A 16,788-nucleotide genomic window follows, 5' to 3' on the forward strand; every position below is an offset into this window, starting at 1 on the left:
AAGATGACCTGGGGTACTAATGTAAGAAATAACACGTAAAAAAACAAAAAACTGCATAGTTTCCTAGGAACGCGAAGCGAGGCGGCCATCTCAGTCGTCGCCGGAAGTAGAGCATAAGCATTTCACTGTAAGGTCTACACCTATTGTATTCAGCGCATGTGACAAATTACATTTGATTTGAACAGTGGTTAAAAATAAGTGGCAAGTGTAGTGGAACAGGAAGAGTAGGGGAAGACACCTGTATAAAATACAGGAATAGGTGGGGGCAGGGAGGTCCTCAGACAGAGAGAAGGGAAGAAAGTGTAGTTACAAGGCTGAGACTGGGACACAAGGCTAAATAGTACATTGAAAGTGATGGGGAAACATCTGACTGGGAGGTGTGATCATTGTCAGGAGGAGATGGAGACAGTGGAGCATCTTCTATTTCAGTCCCAGAAATATATGAGAGAAATGGAGAAATGGGGAGATTGTTATTCGATTTGAGGAGTAATGGGGTTGAAGAGACAGGATTAAGTGAACTGCTGGGGAAATCTTCAGGGGACGTGCTATTTAATTATGTATTTCGTTTCTTTAGGGAGGCGAGATTATTGGGAAGGATTTTAGACCTTCACTGTCTCTGGACGAAACTCCAGTCCAGTTGGTGGCGATAATAAATGTGCCTTAAAATTGGTTGCCCACCGCCAAATGAAAATCCACAGAAGAAGAAACGTTCTTTCCTTGCTGATTTGTGACACGAAAGAAGGTAAGACTGCTTTATCTATTGTGGTTTGTAGCGTTTTATCTTCTGTTAGTATCAAACAGACTGAGGAAATCACGCGTTTTTTTGCCTTGTCAACGATTCGCGTATTATTTTTAAATCTACATTTTGCAAGTTGGCTACGATCTTGACTGTCAGTCGTCTACCCAGTTTTTAGCCAAGTACACGTAAGCGTAAGCTTGGGGGCTAAGTGCCTGCTAGCTAACGTTAGTTAGCTACTGTATCTAGCTGCTAACGTTAACTGGCATCTTCTCGTAATGTTACTTTTTTCAGACTGGTTAACATTGTTTGGCAGAATGGTTGACCATGTATTTTTAAAGTCAGTTCAAGCTAGATAACGATAGTCTTTCATTTGAACTTCTGGTCTTAATGTAGTTACTGTAGTCAGATAAGGTTACATAGGTCCCTAGCCATGCTAGAATAAATCCCACCACGTTTAGCTCAAAGTTGGCAACATGTACACGTATGCTTTCTTTGAGTGAGTTATATTTGTTTTTATCAAGATTATGGTAGATTGGCCTATAATCTATATTAACGTCACTAGCTAACGATAAATAGATGTATTGAATTATCCATTACTATAGTACCACGTTGAGAACGGTATAGTTTTGTCTGCCGCTTTGGCCAAGAATGGCATCCGTAACGTTATCGTCACATAGATAGCTAGTTGGCACTTAGTTTTTGCTTAACACAAAATGAGTTCGTCAATATTTATAATTATAAACTAAGGAATATACACTACATTTTTCTTAATATTTATAAATTTGTCTTGGATCAAAGATGCATTGAGTAAACTGAAGTACACACGCTACTATTCTACAATGAAAAGTCACTTGAGTTTTCTACTATGTTGCAGATGAGGGTCCTGTACGTTTTTGCTCTACTGGCTCTACTGGGTCAGGGGACAGGAGAAGAGGGGGCTCGTCTGTTGGCTTCCAAGTCCCTCTTGAACCGTTATGCTGTTGAAGGCCGTGACCTCACACTGCAGTACAACATCTACAACGTTGGAACCAGGTATTGGACAACATCATCCAGCTCTCCCTAGCCTATGTCAAATAATACCTGATATTACACTAGTCTCGAATGGCTTCATATCCTTCAAAAGCAATGATCTGAAATGATTTCTACAACACTGCATGGATTATGGTGGAAACACATCCATTCTAGTTTCAGTCATTGTTTGTGAAGAAAAGGAAACTGAAAATGTTAATTGAAACCCAGCCTCAGGGGCATTGATGGAAGCCCCACATTATGGAAAAACAACATTGTGTGTTAAGCTGTGCCAATACAAGGCATTGAATGTCAGTCTGTGCTGAAAATAAATATATTGGGTTATTCGTTTAGTCCCAATTCTGTACCCTTATCCCGACGTGGTTTCAAAATCCGCCTTAACTCAATCTCCGCTCCACAGCGCTGCCCTAGAGGTCGAGCTGTCCGATGACTCCTTTCCACCTGAGGATTTTGGCATCGTCTCTGGGATGCTGAACGTGAAATGGGACCGGATTGCCCCGTATCCTTTAGACACAATCCTAAGATGTGTTTCAGCCCCGTGTCCTTATGGCTCCAAAGCGCCAATATTTTTCAATGATGCCTGCGTTGTACCCTGAAGTCTTATCAGTTTCTCTAGTTTGTACCTTAACCCTACCCAGTGCCAGCAATGTCTCTCATACTGTGGTACTGCGCCCCCTGAAGGCCGGATACTTCAACTTCACCTCTGCTTCTGTCAGCTACCTGGCTCAGGAGGGAGGACATGTCGTGGTAAGGGAGAGTAGAATCGTTTATGGAGATCAGGGCCTGTAGTCATAAAGCGTACTAGGAATACTGATCTAGGATTTGTTTTCCCCATTTATGTCAATGAATAAGATTGCATGGATGTGGACTTCATCCTCGATCAGCACTCCTATTTTGAGATGCTTTTTAAATATGGGCCCAGACCTGGGTTCAAATACTATTTGAAACCTTTCAAATACTTTGTTTGCTTAAGCAGTGGCATGTGGTCAGGGTTTGAACTTTTTGTGCTTTTGTATTGGTTCCATTGCAACAGGTGGGCTCAATCAAGCAGAGCTGAATTATTTGAACTCAGGTCTGATGCAGACTCACTCTTTTCTCTGCTGCTCTCTCCAGCCTGGAACCTTTCCTCTGCTACATTAACGGGTAGAATGTAGCCTAACACAGTTGCCTACTATTAGGCTGGTGTTGATTTACTGGAAAAAAATATGTTTTTATGCAATTGCACACTTCCTGTTATTGATTTCAAGTCATTGGGAACTCCCTCTAGTCAATTGAACTAGAGACTGATGCAGAGTAGTGATGTTCATGACCTTTTGTGGAAATTCAAACTTATGTCTCCTTCTTGCAGGTTGGCTACACCAGCGCCCCCGGACAGGGTGGGATCTTGGCTCAGAGGGAGTTTGACAGGCGTTTCTCCCCCCACTATGTAAATCATTTGTCCTTTCAAACCATTGGCATGGTTATAGTAGAATTCTCTCAAAGACCTCTTAACAAACTACCAGTCAAAAGTTTGGACACACCTACTCATTCAAGGGTTTTTCTTTATTTGTACTATTTTCTGCATTGTAGAATAATAGTAAAGACATCAACTATGAAATAACACGTATGGTATCTTGTAACGCAAAGAGTTAAACAAATCAAAATAGATTTTATATTTGAGGTTCTTAGAAGTAGCCACCTTTTGCCTTGATGACAGCTTTGCACACTTGGCATTCTCTCAACCAGCTTTTCTTTCATTCTGCGGTCCAACTCATCCCAAACCATCTCAATTGGGTTATGGTCGGGTGATTGTGGAGGCCAGGTAATCTGATGCAGCACTCATCACTCTTTGGTCAAATATATGTTCTTAACTGATTTGCCTAGTAAAATAGAAATAGGCTCAAACGCATTAAGAAGGAAAGAAATTCCACAAATTAACTTTATAACAAGGCACTAATTGAAATGCATTCCAGGTGAGTATCTCATTAAGCTGGTTAAGAGATTGCCAATCGTGTGCAAAGCTGTCATCAAGGCAAAGTGTGGCTACTTTGAAGAATCTCCAATTTAAAATATATTTAGATTTGTCTAACATTTTTTTTCGATACTACATGATTCCATGTGTGTTATTAATAGTTGATGTCGTCACGATTATTCTACAATGTAGAAAATAGTAAAAATAAAGAAACCCATGAATGAGTATGTGTCAATTTTTGACTGGTACTGTACATATGCATACGGATAAACAGTTCATCCGGAAAGTATTCGGACCCCTTGACCTTTTCCACATTGTTACGTTACAGCCTTGTTCTGAAATTGATTCAATTATATTTTTTTCCTCATCTACGCACAATACCCCATAATGACAAAGCGAAAACAGGTTTTCAGATTTTTGCAAAAGTATTAAAAATAAACCTTTTATTTACAAATATTCAGACCTTTTGCTATAAGACTATAAATTGAGCTCTGGTGCATCCTGTTTCCATTGATCATCTTTGAGATTTTAGATTTTACTACAACTTGATTGGAGGCCACCTGTGGTACATTTTGTTGATTGGACATGATTTGGAAAGGTACACACCTGTCCATATAAGGTCCCACAGTTGACAGTGCATGTCAGAGCAAAAACCAAGCCGTGAGGTTGAAGGTGTTGTCTGTAGAGCACCGAGACAGGATTGTGTCTAGGCACCGATCTGGGGAAGGGTACCAAAATATTTCTGCAGCATTGAAGGAAGGTCCCCAAGACGCTTTTAACACTACAGTCAGCATACATTCTCCATGGGTGGTCCCGGGGATTTTTACAAGCGCCATGCTCTACCAACTGAGCTACAGAAGGACCACAAGTAGTTTGGAACTACCAAGACTACCTTGAGCTGGCCAAACTGAGCAATTGTGGAAGAAGGGCCTTGGTCAGAGAGCTGACCAAGAACCCTATGGTTCCTCTGACAGAGCTCCAGAGTTTCTCTGTGGCAATGGGAGAACCTTCCAGAAGGACATCCATCTCTGCAGCACTCCACCAATCAGGTATTTATGGTATAGTGGCCAGACGAAAACCACTCAGTAAAAAGCACACAACAGCCAGCTTGCTGGCCAAAAGGCACCTGAAGAACTCTGACCTAAATGATTCTCAGGTCTAATGAAACCAAGATTGAACTCGTTGGCTTGAATGCCAAGCATCACGTCTGGAGGAAACCTGGCACCATCCCCATGGTGAAGCATGCTGGTGACATAATGTTGGGATGTTTTTCAGGGCAGGGACTGGCAGACTTGGCAGGGTTGAGGTGAAGATGAATGGAGCGAAGTACAAAGAGATCCTTGATGAAAACCTGCTCCAGAGCGCTCAGGATCTCAGACTGGGGCAAAGTTTCACCTTCCAAAAGGACAATGGCCCTAAGCACACAGCCAACACAACGCGGGAGTGGCTTCAGGACATGTCTCAATGACCTTGAGTGGCCCAGCCAGAGCCCGGCCTTGAACCCGATCGAACATCTCTGGAGAGACCTGAAAATAGCTGTGCAGCGATGCTCTCCATCCAACCTGACAGAGCTTGAGAGGATTTGCAGAGAAGATTGGTAGAAACTCACCAAATACAGGTGTGCCAAGTTTGTTGCGTCATACCCAACAAGCCTTGAGGCTTCCAAAGGTGCTTCAACAAAGTACTGTGTAAAGGGTCTGAATACTTAAGTAAATGTGATATCAGTTTCTTTATTGGTAATACATTTACAAAAATGTCTAAACCTGTTTTTGCTTTGTATTATGGGGTATTGTGGGTAGATTGATGAGAAAAAACAATTTAATGCATTTTAGAATAAGTCTGTAATAGAGGTCGACCGATTATGATTTTTCAATGCTGATACCGATTTTATTGGAGGACCAAAAAAGCTAATACCAATTCATTGGATGATTTATAATTTTAAAAAAAAAAAATAATTAAAAAATATATATTTTTATTTGTAATGACAATTACAACAATACTGAATGAACACTTATTTTAACTTAATACATCAATAAATTAAATTTTGCCTCAAATAAATAATGAAACGTGTTCAATTTGGTTTAAATAATGCAAAAACAAAGTGTTGGAGAAGAAAGTAAAAGTGCAATATGTGCTATGTAAGAAAGCTAACGTTTAAGTTCCTTGTTCAGAACATGAGAACATATGAAAGCTGGTGGTTCCTTTTAACATGAGTCTTCAATATTCCCAGGTAGGAAGTTTTAGGTTGTAGTTATTCTAGGAATTATAGAACTATTTACCTCTATACCATTTGTATTTCATTAACCTTTGACTATTGGATGTTCTTATAGACACTTTAGTATTGCCAGTGTAACAGTATAGCTTCCGTCCCTCTCCTCGCTCCTCTCTGGGCTCGAACCAGGAACACAATGACAACAGCCACCCTCGAAGCAGCGTTACCCATGCAGAGCAAGGGGAACAACCACTCCAAGGCACAGAGCGAGTGACGTTTGAAACAATATTATCTCACGCTAACTAGCTAGCCATTTCACTTCGGTTACACCAGCCTCATCTCGGGAGTTGATAGGTTTGAAGTCACAAACAGCGCATGCTTGACACACAACGAAGAGCTGCTGGCAAAACGCCCGAAAGTGCTGTTTGAATGAATGTTTACGAGCCTGCTTCTGCCTACCACCTCTGTCAGATACTTAGATGCTTGTATGCTCAGTCAGATTATATGCAACACAGGACACGCTAGATAATATCTAGTAATATCATCAACCATGTGTAGTTAACTAGTGATTATGGTTGATTGATTGTTTTTTATAAGATAAGTTTAACTAGCTAGCAACTTACCTTGGCTTACTGCATTCGCGTAACAGGCAGTCTCCTTGTGGAGTGCAACGAGAGAGGCAGGTCGTTATTGCGGTGGACTAGTTAACTGTAAGGCTACAAGATTGGATCCCCCGAGCTGACAAGGTGAAAATCTGTCGTTCTGCCCCTGAACGAGGCAGTTAACCCACCGTTCCTAGGCTGTCATTGAAAATAAGAATGTTCTTAACTGACTTGCCTAGTTAAATAAAGATTAAATAAAGGTTTTAAAAAAATCAGTGTCCAAAAATACAGTTTTCCAATTGTTATGAAAACTTGAAATCGGCCCTAATTAATCGGCCACGCCGATAAATCGGTCGACTTCTAGTCTGTAATGTAACAATGTGGAAAAAGTCTAGGGGTCCGACTACTTAACGAAGCCACTGTATATGGACAGTTATTAACTTGATGCCCTCCGGGCTGATTTCCTGGACCCAGATTAAGTTGACTCATAGTCAATTTTCCCTCATTTTTTCTGGCACTGAGCCAATTTCAAGTCTGCTGAGCTCTAACTTGAACATTGAAAATTCTGTGCAACATCCAGCGCATGTTTACTGTGAACACTGAGGCTGTACCCACTTTAAGTTAAAGTTTCAGATGGTGGTCAAGTAGGCTACTGTGGCTATTTAACCATAATATAGGCCTGCCATCAAAAACAATGGAGAAAATGCATCCCATAACTTTTCAACATTGAAATAGCTGTTCTATCATTCAGCCTACAGTAGGAGTTTTTAGAACATGCGGAGCTTGACCTTAACCACTTTATCCGCTTGTCCTTCAGACCAGGTGACTGAAAATATTGTGGTGTTTGATGCAAAAAACACTTTACAAAATAAAATGCATTGTTATTCCCATACATTATGACAGAGAATCAGACATTGTGATACCCTCTGCCTATTGGCTACTTAGGTTATTCAAGCCTGTCTCAATATACAACACTGCCCCTTTAAGTACATTTAAAAAAGAAGCTATTTTTCCTAACTCTCTTTTCAAAGATGTTTAGAAATGTACATGTTCTGTTCTCTTGTAGGAAGCAATCAGTCCCTTTATTGCTGACTACAAATGATCTATAACTGGGCAAATAACTTACTAACTAGCAAAGGATATGAACAAATGTGCACACATTGCTACATGCAGCGCTCTCTTTGATTGCGAAACAAGCGCATTACTCACGACCACTCATGCGTAATGGCAGTCAATTTTAAAGGGAATGGCACAGATCCATATGGCAATGGTCTATTTGCATATAGACCTGCTGCCGCTCTGATTGGCTATGCCACACCGGTCTGTGTGGAGTACAACACAGACCGGGCTGAGTCATGTGTCAGTGTAATAGAATCCTATTCCGATGCGTTCTGCCTACAACAAAATCTCTTGCATAGTTTGTTTCGGTATGTTGCATTGAAAGTGGCTAATGTGATAAATGGTCTGCAGTTGTGCATATGGTTTGCTAATTTAGTAGCTAGTTGACTAAATTGTTAGCAAGCGAATGCTTGATTTTTGAAGAAGCTAACAGCAGAGAATCCCGTCCTGGATCAAGAGCCTTGCTGGATAATATTTGTTTTGTTCGTGCAGGAAACTGAGTAGCATTTTTGAGTTACTTGTATTGTTTGGGTCAAACTACTTTATGTTCACAATGTGCTCGTTAGCATTCTCTGGGATTTTACATGCACTTGTTACTCTGTAATCCGAAGGTTAGCAATGCTATTAGTAGTGTTTGAAAACAGCTCAACCTTGTGTTCAATGCCAGTATTGCCGAATATCCCAGCATGACAATCAGGATACTGCCCAAGCCAGCCCTCTCTTCAATTGATGGGACACATGAAAATAACTGTCAGGGCCTCTGTTTACTAACGAGTTAGCAGCCATCCTAAACAAACTAGACCGCAAACAACCATGGTTAATTTGGTTTTATTCTCCACTGTCCATTTTGTATACAATTTAAATAGAACCCCACTTCAGTAGGGTTTTGTAACAAAACCCTTTTGATGGACGAGTTCTAGAAGTATCTCCCTGTTTTCCAAATGTTTTCTTGATAAATTTGACCTAGGCCTTTTTAATTGGCTGTGACCTCCACATCACCCTCTTCCCTCACCCCCCTCTCTCTTTCTCCTTCCAGCTGGACTGGGCCGCCTTCGGCGTAATGACCCTCCCCTCCATCGGCATCCCCCTGCTCCTGTGGTTCTCTAGCAAGAGGAAGTACGACTCGCCCAAGGCCAAGAAGAACTGAATACCACTCTCCACTGTGGAACTAGCAATGGCTTTTTTGGGGGGGGGTGTTCAAGAACCTGCACCTTTTCACACTATTGTGCTGTCATAAACTGTACTGTGCTGGCTCAGATATTTTCTTGTCACTTTGTTCTTTCCAGCATAGTTCCAGCAACGATGCTGGATCTGCATCCAGACTAGTGCAGTACATCTCTGCTCAGTAGTGTGAAAAGGGTATTAGTAACTCAGGATGGGAGGAGTGGCCGTAATAACATACTTACCCATATTGGGGTAAAACAAAACATGTAATATGAGTGATCTGGGAAGATGTGCTTCCTTGTGATTGATTGTAGGATTATGAGCTTTGTGGACTTTAGCGTGCGATGATGGCGAGAATGGGCTAGTGGTTCCATTGCTGGTTATTCTATTCCATACACACACACATGCATTACATACAGTACATATACAGAGGGGTGTCCAAGTCAGACTACAGCTGAATGCAAGAATGATATGAACTTTATGCCTTTATGTTTTATTTTGTAATTAATTTGTTTTGAAACCCTTAAAGTAATTTCTACAGAAAAAAAGTGAATTGTTTCCCAGGTAGTTCTGGGTGGGACTTTGTCTTGTTTGGGAAATAAACAAGCTGAGTTTTATCAAGTGAGATTCTTGTATTTTTACACATTTCTCAATCTTTGTGGGTTAGTGGGCACAAAATCGGAGCACAACTTCTGTAGATGCATTTTTGGCACACAGATTGACATTCAGGACTGTCTCTAGCCTCTTGTTAAATAGAACATATAACTTGATCAGTTGATTTAAGTGTACAGTAAGTACGGCTTAATTCTGGATATTTGCAAAGAGGGTCTTTGGTGTTTAGGGTTTATAGTTTATTTTGTTTACAAGGGGAGTTGTATGATAGGGTCTTAGTAAGGAGTGGTCGGATTGGGTGGAGGCAGAGGAGGCCTTGAGCTGGTTGGCCTCTCTGGGATCTGTTCATAGATGCTGGTGCTCGGGTCTTGGGTCAAAGGTCGTTCTGAACAAGGTGTCAGAAAGACTCCAGGTCGGGATGGGGAAGAGGACAAGATGGGATCTCCACATCGCTAGAAAAGTGCATGAAAAAAATAAATGAAACACCTTATCAAAATACTTTTATATAAAATCTGTATTTTTTATCTAACATTTTCAAACTACCTTATCTACCAGTTTAGTTTTTACTCATTTACTGAAAATGCCTGATTTAACATCAGTTATTTAGAATACATTAGTATTTTCTTTATTGCCAACCTCTTACCAAAATGGTGTAGATCGTGTATCAGAGGGCGGGGTTTCACTCTCGCGTACTTGAGTGATGAATTAAGATCACTAATTAGTAAAGAACTCCTTTTACCTGGTTGTCTAGGTCTTAATTGAACGGAAAATCCAAATACTTGCAGACACTCAGCCCTCCATGGAGAGTTTGACACCCCTGGAGTAGATAATATATGCTCAACAATGTATGTTTGGTGTTCCAATACCTGCACACTTCCGTCCTGTTGAGGGGGGCAGTTAACAGGCCTGGGAGGCAGTCGTAAAGGCCGGTTGGGGGCTGTCCTGGCTGGAAGGGGGATGTGACTGGGGGCCTCTCTTGTTCTTAGGTTCACCTCTGAGTAGAGGTGATGCTGGGGGTCTACAAAAGAGAGCAGATATATTGTAATACATGTATACAGTCATATGTTCATTGTTCATTCTAGACATGCAAAAATCTGTAATGTGTAATTTCAGGTCAAATCAGGCATGCCGTGCCTTGCTCAGGCCAATAACAATACAACCCCTGAAAGACAAGTAGCTAGTCTTGTCTTTCACCTCGCCCACCTGTACTCCTCTCGGCATCCCGCCAGCGCCCCATGGCGTAGAAGTCAATGTGTTCCTTTGTCTCTTCTTCACGTTGAACCAGATGAGGGGTTTCCTCGTAGGTGTGCAGGGGCTCCAACTTCCAGTAGCTTGGGTCCCCCGTGGACCCACGGTGCATGGGAGGGACGGAGGACGCTGTCGCCTCCTGGCCTGGAGGATTGCCCACATTGACGTAGGGACATGTATGGGAAAGCATGCTTGGTGGCTTGTTGACCCGGGCGTACAGTGCGTCGAAGGCGTTCTCTCCCCCGCCAAATGCTCCTGCACAGCTAACGTCAGGTTCTGTCACATCTTCGGGGAGGATCAGGTTTGTCACCTGGAAAATGTTTTGTCATGTAGTCTGTTAATCCATTAATAGCATTGACTTTTTTTGTGGGTTTGTTTAACTTACAAATGTTAAAGGGAGAATAGTTCCTTACCACCAACAGTTCCCCAAGCTGGCTTTCTGGTTGAGAAAGGGACTTTTTTAGCACCTTCTTCACCACAGCATACTCTGGCGTCCCGTCGTTTGTAGGGGCTGAGCTGGCCAATATCTCTTGGACATGGACAGTGGCAGGAGCCGAGGGTGCATACGATGAGGCTTCCTTTTCGGTCACTTTCGTTGTCTCTCCACCTTCATCCTGCAACCCCAGTTTAACTGTACCCTCACAAGCTTCACTGGACTGAGAGAGTAAAAGAGGAGAAAGATTGAGGAAACAAACTGTTGCAGTTGAGTTTACCTAAAAGGATAGTTTGCCACAACATTTAAGTTTGTTAGCTGTTTAGGTGGTGCCAATGACTTTTCCTTTCGCTTATGAAGAAGGCATGGTGTGGAATATATACTCGGCACCTCGTCACAGGGCGTGGTGAGAATCTCGTTGAAGGGCCCCACGGGATACTGGGTGTAATAGCTGACCAGCTCCTGCAGGCTGCTATGGCGACTCTCCTCCCCAGCGATGAGGTAACACGCCCCTCTGCCACCCTCTTCTTCCTCTATGATGAAATGGCGGCACCTATCCATTCCTCTGGGGGGAAAAGTGTGTGTCCGTCTAAAAATGTCTTTGTGTGTGTGTGTGTGTGTGTGTGTGTGTGTGTGTGTGTGTGTGTGTGTGTGTGTGTGTGTGTGTGTGTGTGTGTGTGTGTGTGTGTGTGTGTGTGTGTGTGTGTGTGTGTGTGTGTGTGTGTGTGTGTGGTCTGTTGTGACTTTACCTGTACGAGAGTACAAAGCCAATCTTTGACTCGCTGAGCCTGAGCAGAAAACAGCCCTGGTGCTTGTCCTTTAGAAGCTCCTCTGCCTCCCTATCCAAACAGTCGAGAGACACACACACACAGAGAAAAGTGAGAACAATTAACAATTAATCTGCATAAGCTGTACAAACACAGCACGTATGTATGTATGTATGTATGTATGTATGTATGTATGTATGTATGTATGTATGTATGTATGTATGTATGTATGTATGTATGTATGTATGTATGTATGTATGTATGTATGTATGTATGTATGTATGTATGTATGTATGTATGTATGTATGTATGTATGTATGTGTGTACAATTACATGTCTATGCTTTGACTCATGATGTGTGTGTCACACCTTATCCGTTCCCCTCTAGTGCTGAGTAAAAGCCAAGTTATACTTTATCCGAAAATGTGGTCGGAGGCTCCGTATGGAGGGTGTGACGCAACTGCAGGGCCTCCAGAGACATGCAGAGGCCTAATTGAGCTCCGTACCACACTGCCATCTGCCTCCCAAATTTTGTAACAACGAGGAGGGCTCCATATAGCTCTGCATTGACTTGATTGGTTGACAGTAAGTGGGGGCGGGAGGTCCTGTATAAACACAAACTCCCTTTGTTGACAACTTCTGTCACAACAGCTCTGCGCTGCTCCATGAAGTGCAAGAAGTATGAATGCCCTGACTTCTGCAGAGGTCGTATCACTGTAACTGCTGCACGGCCAATGCAGATGCCGGATTGACCATGCAGCACCTTTAACACTTTCTGAACTATTTTCCATTTTGTTTACATATCTAGCTTTCGAACAGTGTTCTTCAATCCTGGGCCGTATTCACTAGATTCAAAACGGTAGCAAATGAGCCGAAACAAGGAGGTACAAAATGCTTGTTTTTGAGAATTCTGCAGTCCCAGATTTGGATTCAATTGCATGTGAAATATTTGTGTGTGTGTGAATATGAATATGACCTGTATATTTGATTGAATTTATTAGACCATTTTAAAAACGTTAAAAACAACAAACATTCTCACCCACGTACTGTTGGTCTACTGCTCACTTTTGAGACGTGCTACTAAACTCAGCAAAAAAAAGAAACTTCCCTTTTTCAGTACCCTGTCTTTCAAAGATAATTCTTTAAAAATCTAAATAACTTCACAGATCTTCATTGTAAAGGGTTTTTAAACACTGTTTCCCATGCTTGGGAATGGTTGTTAAGACACTAACAGCTTACAGACGGTAGGCAATTAAGATCACATTCATGAAAACAGAAAAAAAAATCATTCTGATTGGATTGGATGCGCCCCTGCCCAGTCATGCAAAATCCATAGATTAGGGCCTAATCAATGGATATTGTTGGGTTCTGAGAATATGAAATATACTTATTCATGTCACTGAGGGGGAGAGAGGAATGTATGACGTTCTGTCTGGATTTGTTATTGTTAGCCATCAGGGATCTTTTATTATCAGGGATCCTATGGGAGGGAAATAGACAGTCTGGTACGAGTCAACATCACAGCCGTGAGTTTGGGAGGAGTGAGCACTTTGGGGCAGAGGTCAGGTCAGAGGAAATGGAATCTATATATCACTAAGGTTCTGTCTAGCAACAGAGATGCATTGGCTGTTCAGATGTGTAGGAGGAGACTCAGCATAGGAGAAAGCGTTAAATATCAGTGCTTGTGTGAATATCTTTTTTGTCTTATGCAGATGTAATGGCCCAATGGGTGAATAAATTTGGTTTAAGCTTTACCAATCGCCCGTGAGTTTTAATAGGTTAATTTCAATGGACTTATTTCATCTATTGACTTATTTCACTCTGCAAAATCTTTTAAATTGTTTACATTTTTGTTCAGTATAATTACATAGGTACTTGAGAACCATACTGTTGACAATCTTATATACAAGACACAATTTAAATCTGAGAGAATCTCTCCTCCACTTTGAGCCATCTGAGGCTTTCAAAGTGTGAATGATCAAGATGAGTATGTTTGTCCCTTTGCATTTGTCGTGTCATCTGTGGTTGTGTGTATGTGTGCATGTGTGTGTTTTATGTGTGTTTGATTGTACGTGCGTGCATGTGTCTCTGCGGCCTTTTTGCATATGCACTTGTTTCCCTGAATGCGCCATGTTTCTTTTTTCTATTGCAGATAATATGTATGCCAGTATATGTTTCTGTGTGCTAGCAGTCTGACCTGCGTGTGGCGAAGCCGTGTAGCCAGCAGGGCATTGGGCGACCAGGCCGACACAGGCGGGGAAGCTGTGTCCTCTCAAACCACAGCAGGGTGTGTGCCCGAAGGGACGGGGACAAGGGCTCCAGGGCCCCGGGGCCACCCAGAGTCAGAGCAGGAGACACCCTCTTCACTACTATCTGATAGAGGGAGATAGACAGGGAGGGTTGTGAGATTTATAGGCACATTCAATAGTTGTCTGTTGTGTTGTCGGGTATCTTTCCATTATTGTGGAGATTTTAAGGCAATTCTGAAAAGAAAAGGAGAGAGTATGAGAGAACAAGGCCCGGTCCAGAAATAGCACCTACCAACTATAAGCAATACGTATAGCTCCACCTTGTCTGAAAGAAGGAAGGAAAGAGATGGGAGAGAGGGGTTAGGGGAGGGAGAACACGGCTGTTGTTTACACAGGTAAGCTTGGATACGTTCCCACAGAAGTTACCTTAGCAAGAGAAGACAGTTACATTTTATACACTTGATATGCTCATCCATGCCTTTTTCGTTCCAGCAAAATAAACCCACCATAGTATTTCACCTATCCTTTCCCATTTATGCACATCAAACCGGTAGGATCTTGGAGAAGTCTCTGGAGACAGAATCTGAACTTGGCTGACCCATGCAACACTGAACGTAGAGAGGTAACTTTCAGTTGTCTTTATTTGAACTTTTCTATCCCACCATGACATGGATGTTTTTATTGGCCGAGCCACAGGAAGTTGTCTGTCTCTAACTGCACTATGTGGTTTAGGGTGTAAAGCGTGGCTGCTGGTTTCACACATGACAATCTGACTGGAGGCTTACGGGAAGTCCTCTACAAATACACAGACATATATATTTGAGAAAACAAGCATTCACATACAGTAGAAATTGTACAAATGTTTGTCTGTGTTGTGTCTACCATGCATAGAAAACACTATTGAAAAGCATGCAAATTTCTGTATTTTGACCCAATAGTAGAGTTTCCACTGATCTGGTAAATCTAATGTAAAATGTTTATTCTGTCACCTCATTCTCCTGGCAATTGGTTTGTTTGTCTGGTAGCACCACCTCCTCACGAAGGGTTTTGGGAACCTTTAAGCTCCGCCTGGGTTTGATTGGAGGAGTCTGGCGTGTGGGTGGGTCTTGAGCAGAATGCTGGTGTGGGACAGGCTTTTGGGGTTGGATTGGCAGGCAGCTGATTCGCTCTTCTCGCCTGAGGATTTCAACATCTGCAAACCAACACAAAGTAATCTATAAAGCTAACCATTAACTATCACAAAAGTGACGGCCAAAGAAACCTTCTTTTTTAAAAACATTTAACAAACACAATATTATGAACTAACAAAATATTATGGGCTTAATAACAGTACAGTATTTATTTAACTAGGCAAGTCAGTTAAGAACAAATTTTGTGAGTTTTCCTGAGAAGACCGATTTGTCTCATGGTCTGACAAACACTGCAGTAACTCGGTTACCTTCCACAACAGATGCTGAAGCCCGACATAGGCGGATGCAGTGTTTGTCATTGAGCCCTTGCAAAAAATGCCTAAATTGACAGATTTTCATGGGGATTTTGATGTTTTCACTTTGTCATGATGTGGTATTGTGTGAAACAAAACAATATTTAATCAATTTTGAATTCAGACTGTAACACAACAAAATGTGGAATAAGTCAAGGGGTATGAATACTTTCTGAAGGCACTGTAGTAAAACACATGAGACACAAGACAACATAAAAAAACATAGCAATTAATGGAAGTTAGAAGGGTGTAAAGTGCATACTTTCTCTGACAATCAAGCAATTCAGATCACTTTTAGCATCAACTTCAGGTATTTTAGATAACACCGTAGACAATGCAATATTCACATTAGTGCATTGGATGCACCTAGAATTCACACAAATAATCCATTTTATAACAAGCACGGCTGTATTTATTTTTCAAACTCAGTTGGTCGCATTTTTGCTGTGACTCAGATTTTGTCAGTTGATGCCTATTAGCTGTTGATATCTTATTGGAGAAAAGGTGGAGTGTAACCAAGGTAATCTGGTAACTACTCTTGTGTGATGAGTAACCTTTTTCTAAGACCTGACTTAGCTCCCACAGCTAATGCCTAGCTTAGTGGGCTAACACAATCTTCAGGTGCGCAGCAGACAAACCTGTCTCTCGAACTCTTTCAGCCCAACAGCAGACCCTTGGTTTGGTATCATGCTGAGTGATTGGGATGGGGAAATGTAACCACTCTCAAATTCATAGATGGAGCAATGGGCAGGATCCACAGTCCGTGAATCCTGACATGATCTTTTTAAACATAGTTCTAAACTATAAATTGTTTGTTAATAAAGACTCAAACGGCAATACAAATGTAAGCAATGGTAAACAATAGCAATGATATTAAATGAGTTAGTAATGAAAACATTGTTCCTACATAGTTCTGGCTGATTATAAAATGGTTAAAAGTATAAGCCTGACCTTTTAAGCGCTGGTAGTCAAAGTCCATGATGACATTTAAAATAGGTCATCACACGACGGCTGTATCAACGGATGTCTGAACATCTCTTTCCTTCTCTACATCAACTGCTGTGTGTGTGTGTGTGGGTGGGGGGAGGGGGAGGGGGGGACATAATAAAGAGAGAAACTATAAAAGTTGTTGTGGGTGGGGGAGGGGAAATGTAATCTTTACCAATTTCTTAATTACATA

General features: G+C 41.7%; 2 protein-coding genes across 3 annotated transcripts; one reads left to right on the forward strand and one right to left on the reverse strand.

Annotated features, from left to right (window-relative positions):
* Positions 1–618: 618 nt before the first annotated feature.
* LOC124012155 (translocon-associated protein subunit beta-like) lies at positions 619–9,433 on the forward strand. Of its 2 annotated transcripts, XM_046325627.1 has the most exons (6): positions 619–742; positions 1,614–1,771; positions 2,169–2,267; positions 2,407–2,515; positions 3,117–3,194; positions 8,689–9,433. In XM_046325627.1, exons 2-6 carry the CDS (start codon positions 1,614–1,616, stop codon positions 8,797–8,799), a joined length of 555 nt encoding a protein of 184 aa, XP_046181583.1. In that variant the 5' UTR covers positions 619–742; the 3' UTR covers positions 8,800–9,433. The 2 variants fall into 2 exon arrangements, with proteins under 2 accessions (XP_046181583.1, XP_046181584.1); XM_046325628.1 differs by lacking the exon at positions 3,117–3,194.
* On the reverse strand, positions 8,465–16,684 carry si:ch73-109i22.2 (SH2 domain-containing protein 2A). The gene is made up of 9 exons (XM_046325626.1): positions 16,560–16,684; positions 15,115–15,317; positions 14,074–14,249; positions 11,859–11,948; positions 11,500–11,674; positions 11,090–11,332; positions 10,632–10,986; positions 10,295–10,446; positions 8,465–9,880 (listed from the first exon to the last, which is right to left on the reverse strand). The coding sequence occupies exons 1-9, from the start codon at positions 16,585–16,587 to the stop codon at positions 9,704–9,706; spliced, it is 1,599 nt and encodes a 532-aa protein (XP_046181582.1). The 5' UTR covers positions 16,588–16,684; the 3' UTR covers positions 8,465–9,703.
* Positions 16,685–16,788: the final 104 nt, after the last annotated feature.

The sequence above is a fragment of the Oncorhynchus gorbuscha genome, linkage group LG24, assembly GCF_021184085.1.
Source record: "Oncorhynchus gorbuscha isolate QuinsamMale2020 ecotype Even-year linkage group LG24, OgorEven_v1.0, whole genome shotgun sequence".
In the NCBI taxonomy this organism is placed as follows: Eukaryota; Metazoa; Chordata; class Actinopteri; order Salmoniformes; family Salmonidae; genus Oncorhynchus; species Oncorhynchus gorbuscha.

Bases quoted from the DNA above. Each gene is read 5' to 3' on its own strand.
- LOC124012155 (XM_046325627.1), top strand. From the start codon at position 1,614: ATGAGGGTCCTGTACGTTTTTGCTCTACTGGCTCTACTGGGTCAGGGG. The intron at 2,268-2,406 runs GTATCCTTTAGA...AACCCTACCCAG, and splicing joins AAATGGGACCGGATTGCCCC to TGCCAGCAATGTCTCTCATA. The intron at 2,516-3,116 runs GTAAGGGAGAGT...TCCTTCTTGCAG, and splicing joins AGGAGGGAGGACATGTCGTG to GTTGGCTACACCAGCGCCCC.
- si:ch73-109i22.2 (XM_046325626.1), bottom strand. From the start codon at position 16,587: ATGGACTTTGACTACCAGCGCTTAAAAG. The intron at 10,987-11,089 runs GTAAGGAACTAT...AACATTTTCCAG, and splicing joins AGCTTGGGGAACTGTTGGTG to GTGACAAACCTGATCCTCCC. The intron at 10,447-10,631 runs GTGGGCGAGGTG...TCTCTTTTGTAG, and splicing joins GGATGCCGAGAGGAGTACAG to ACCCCCAGCATCACCTCTAC.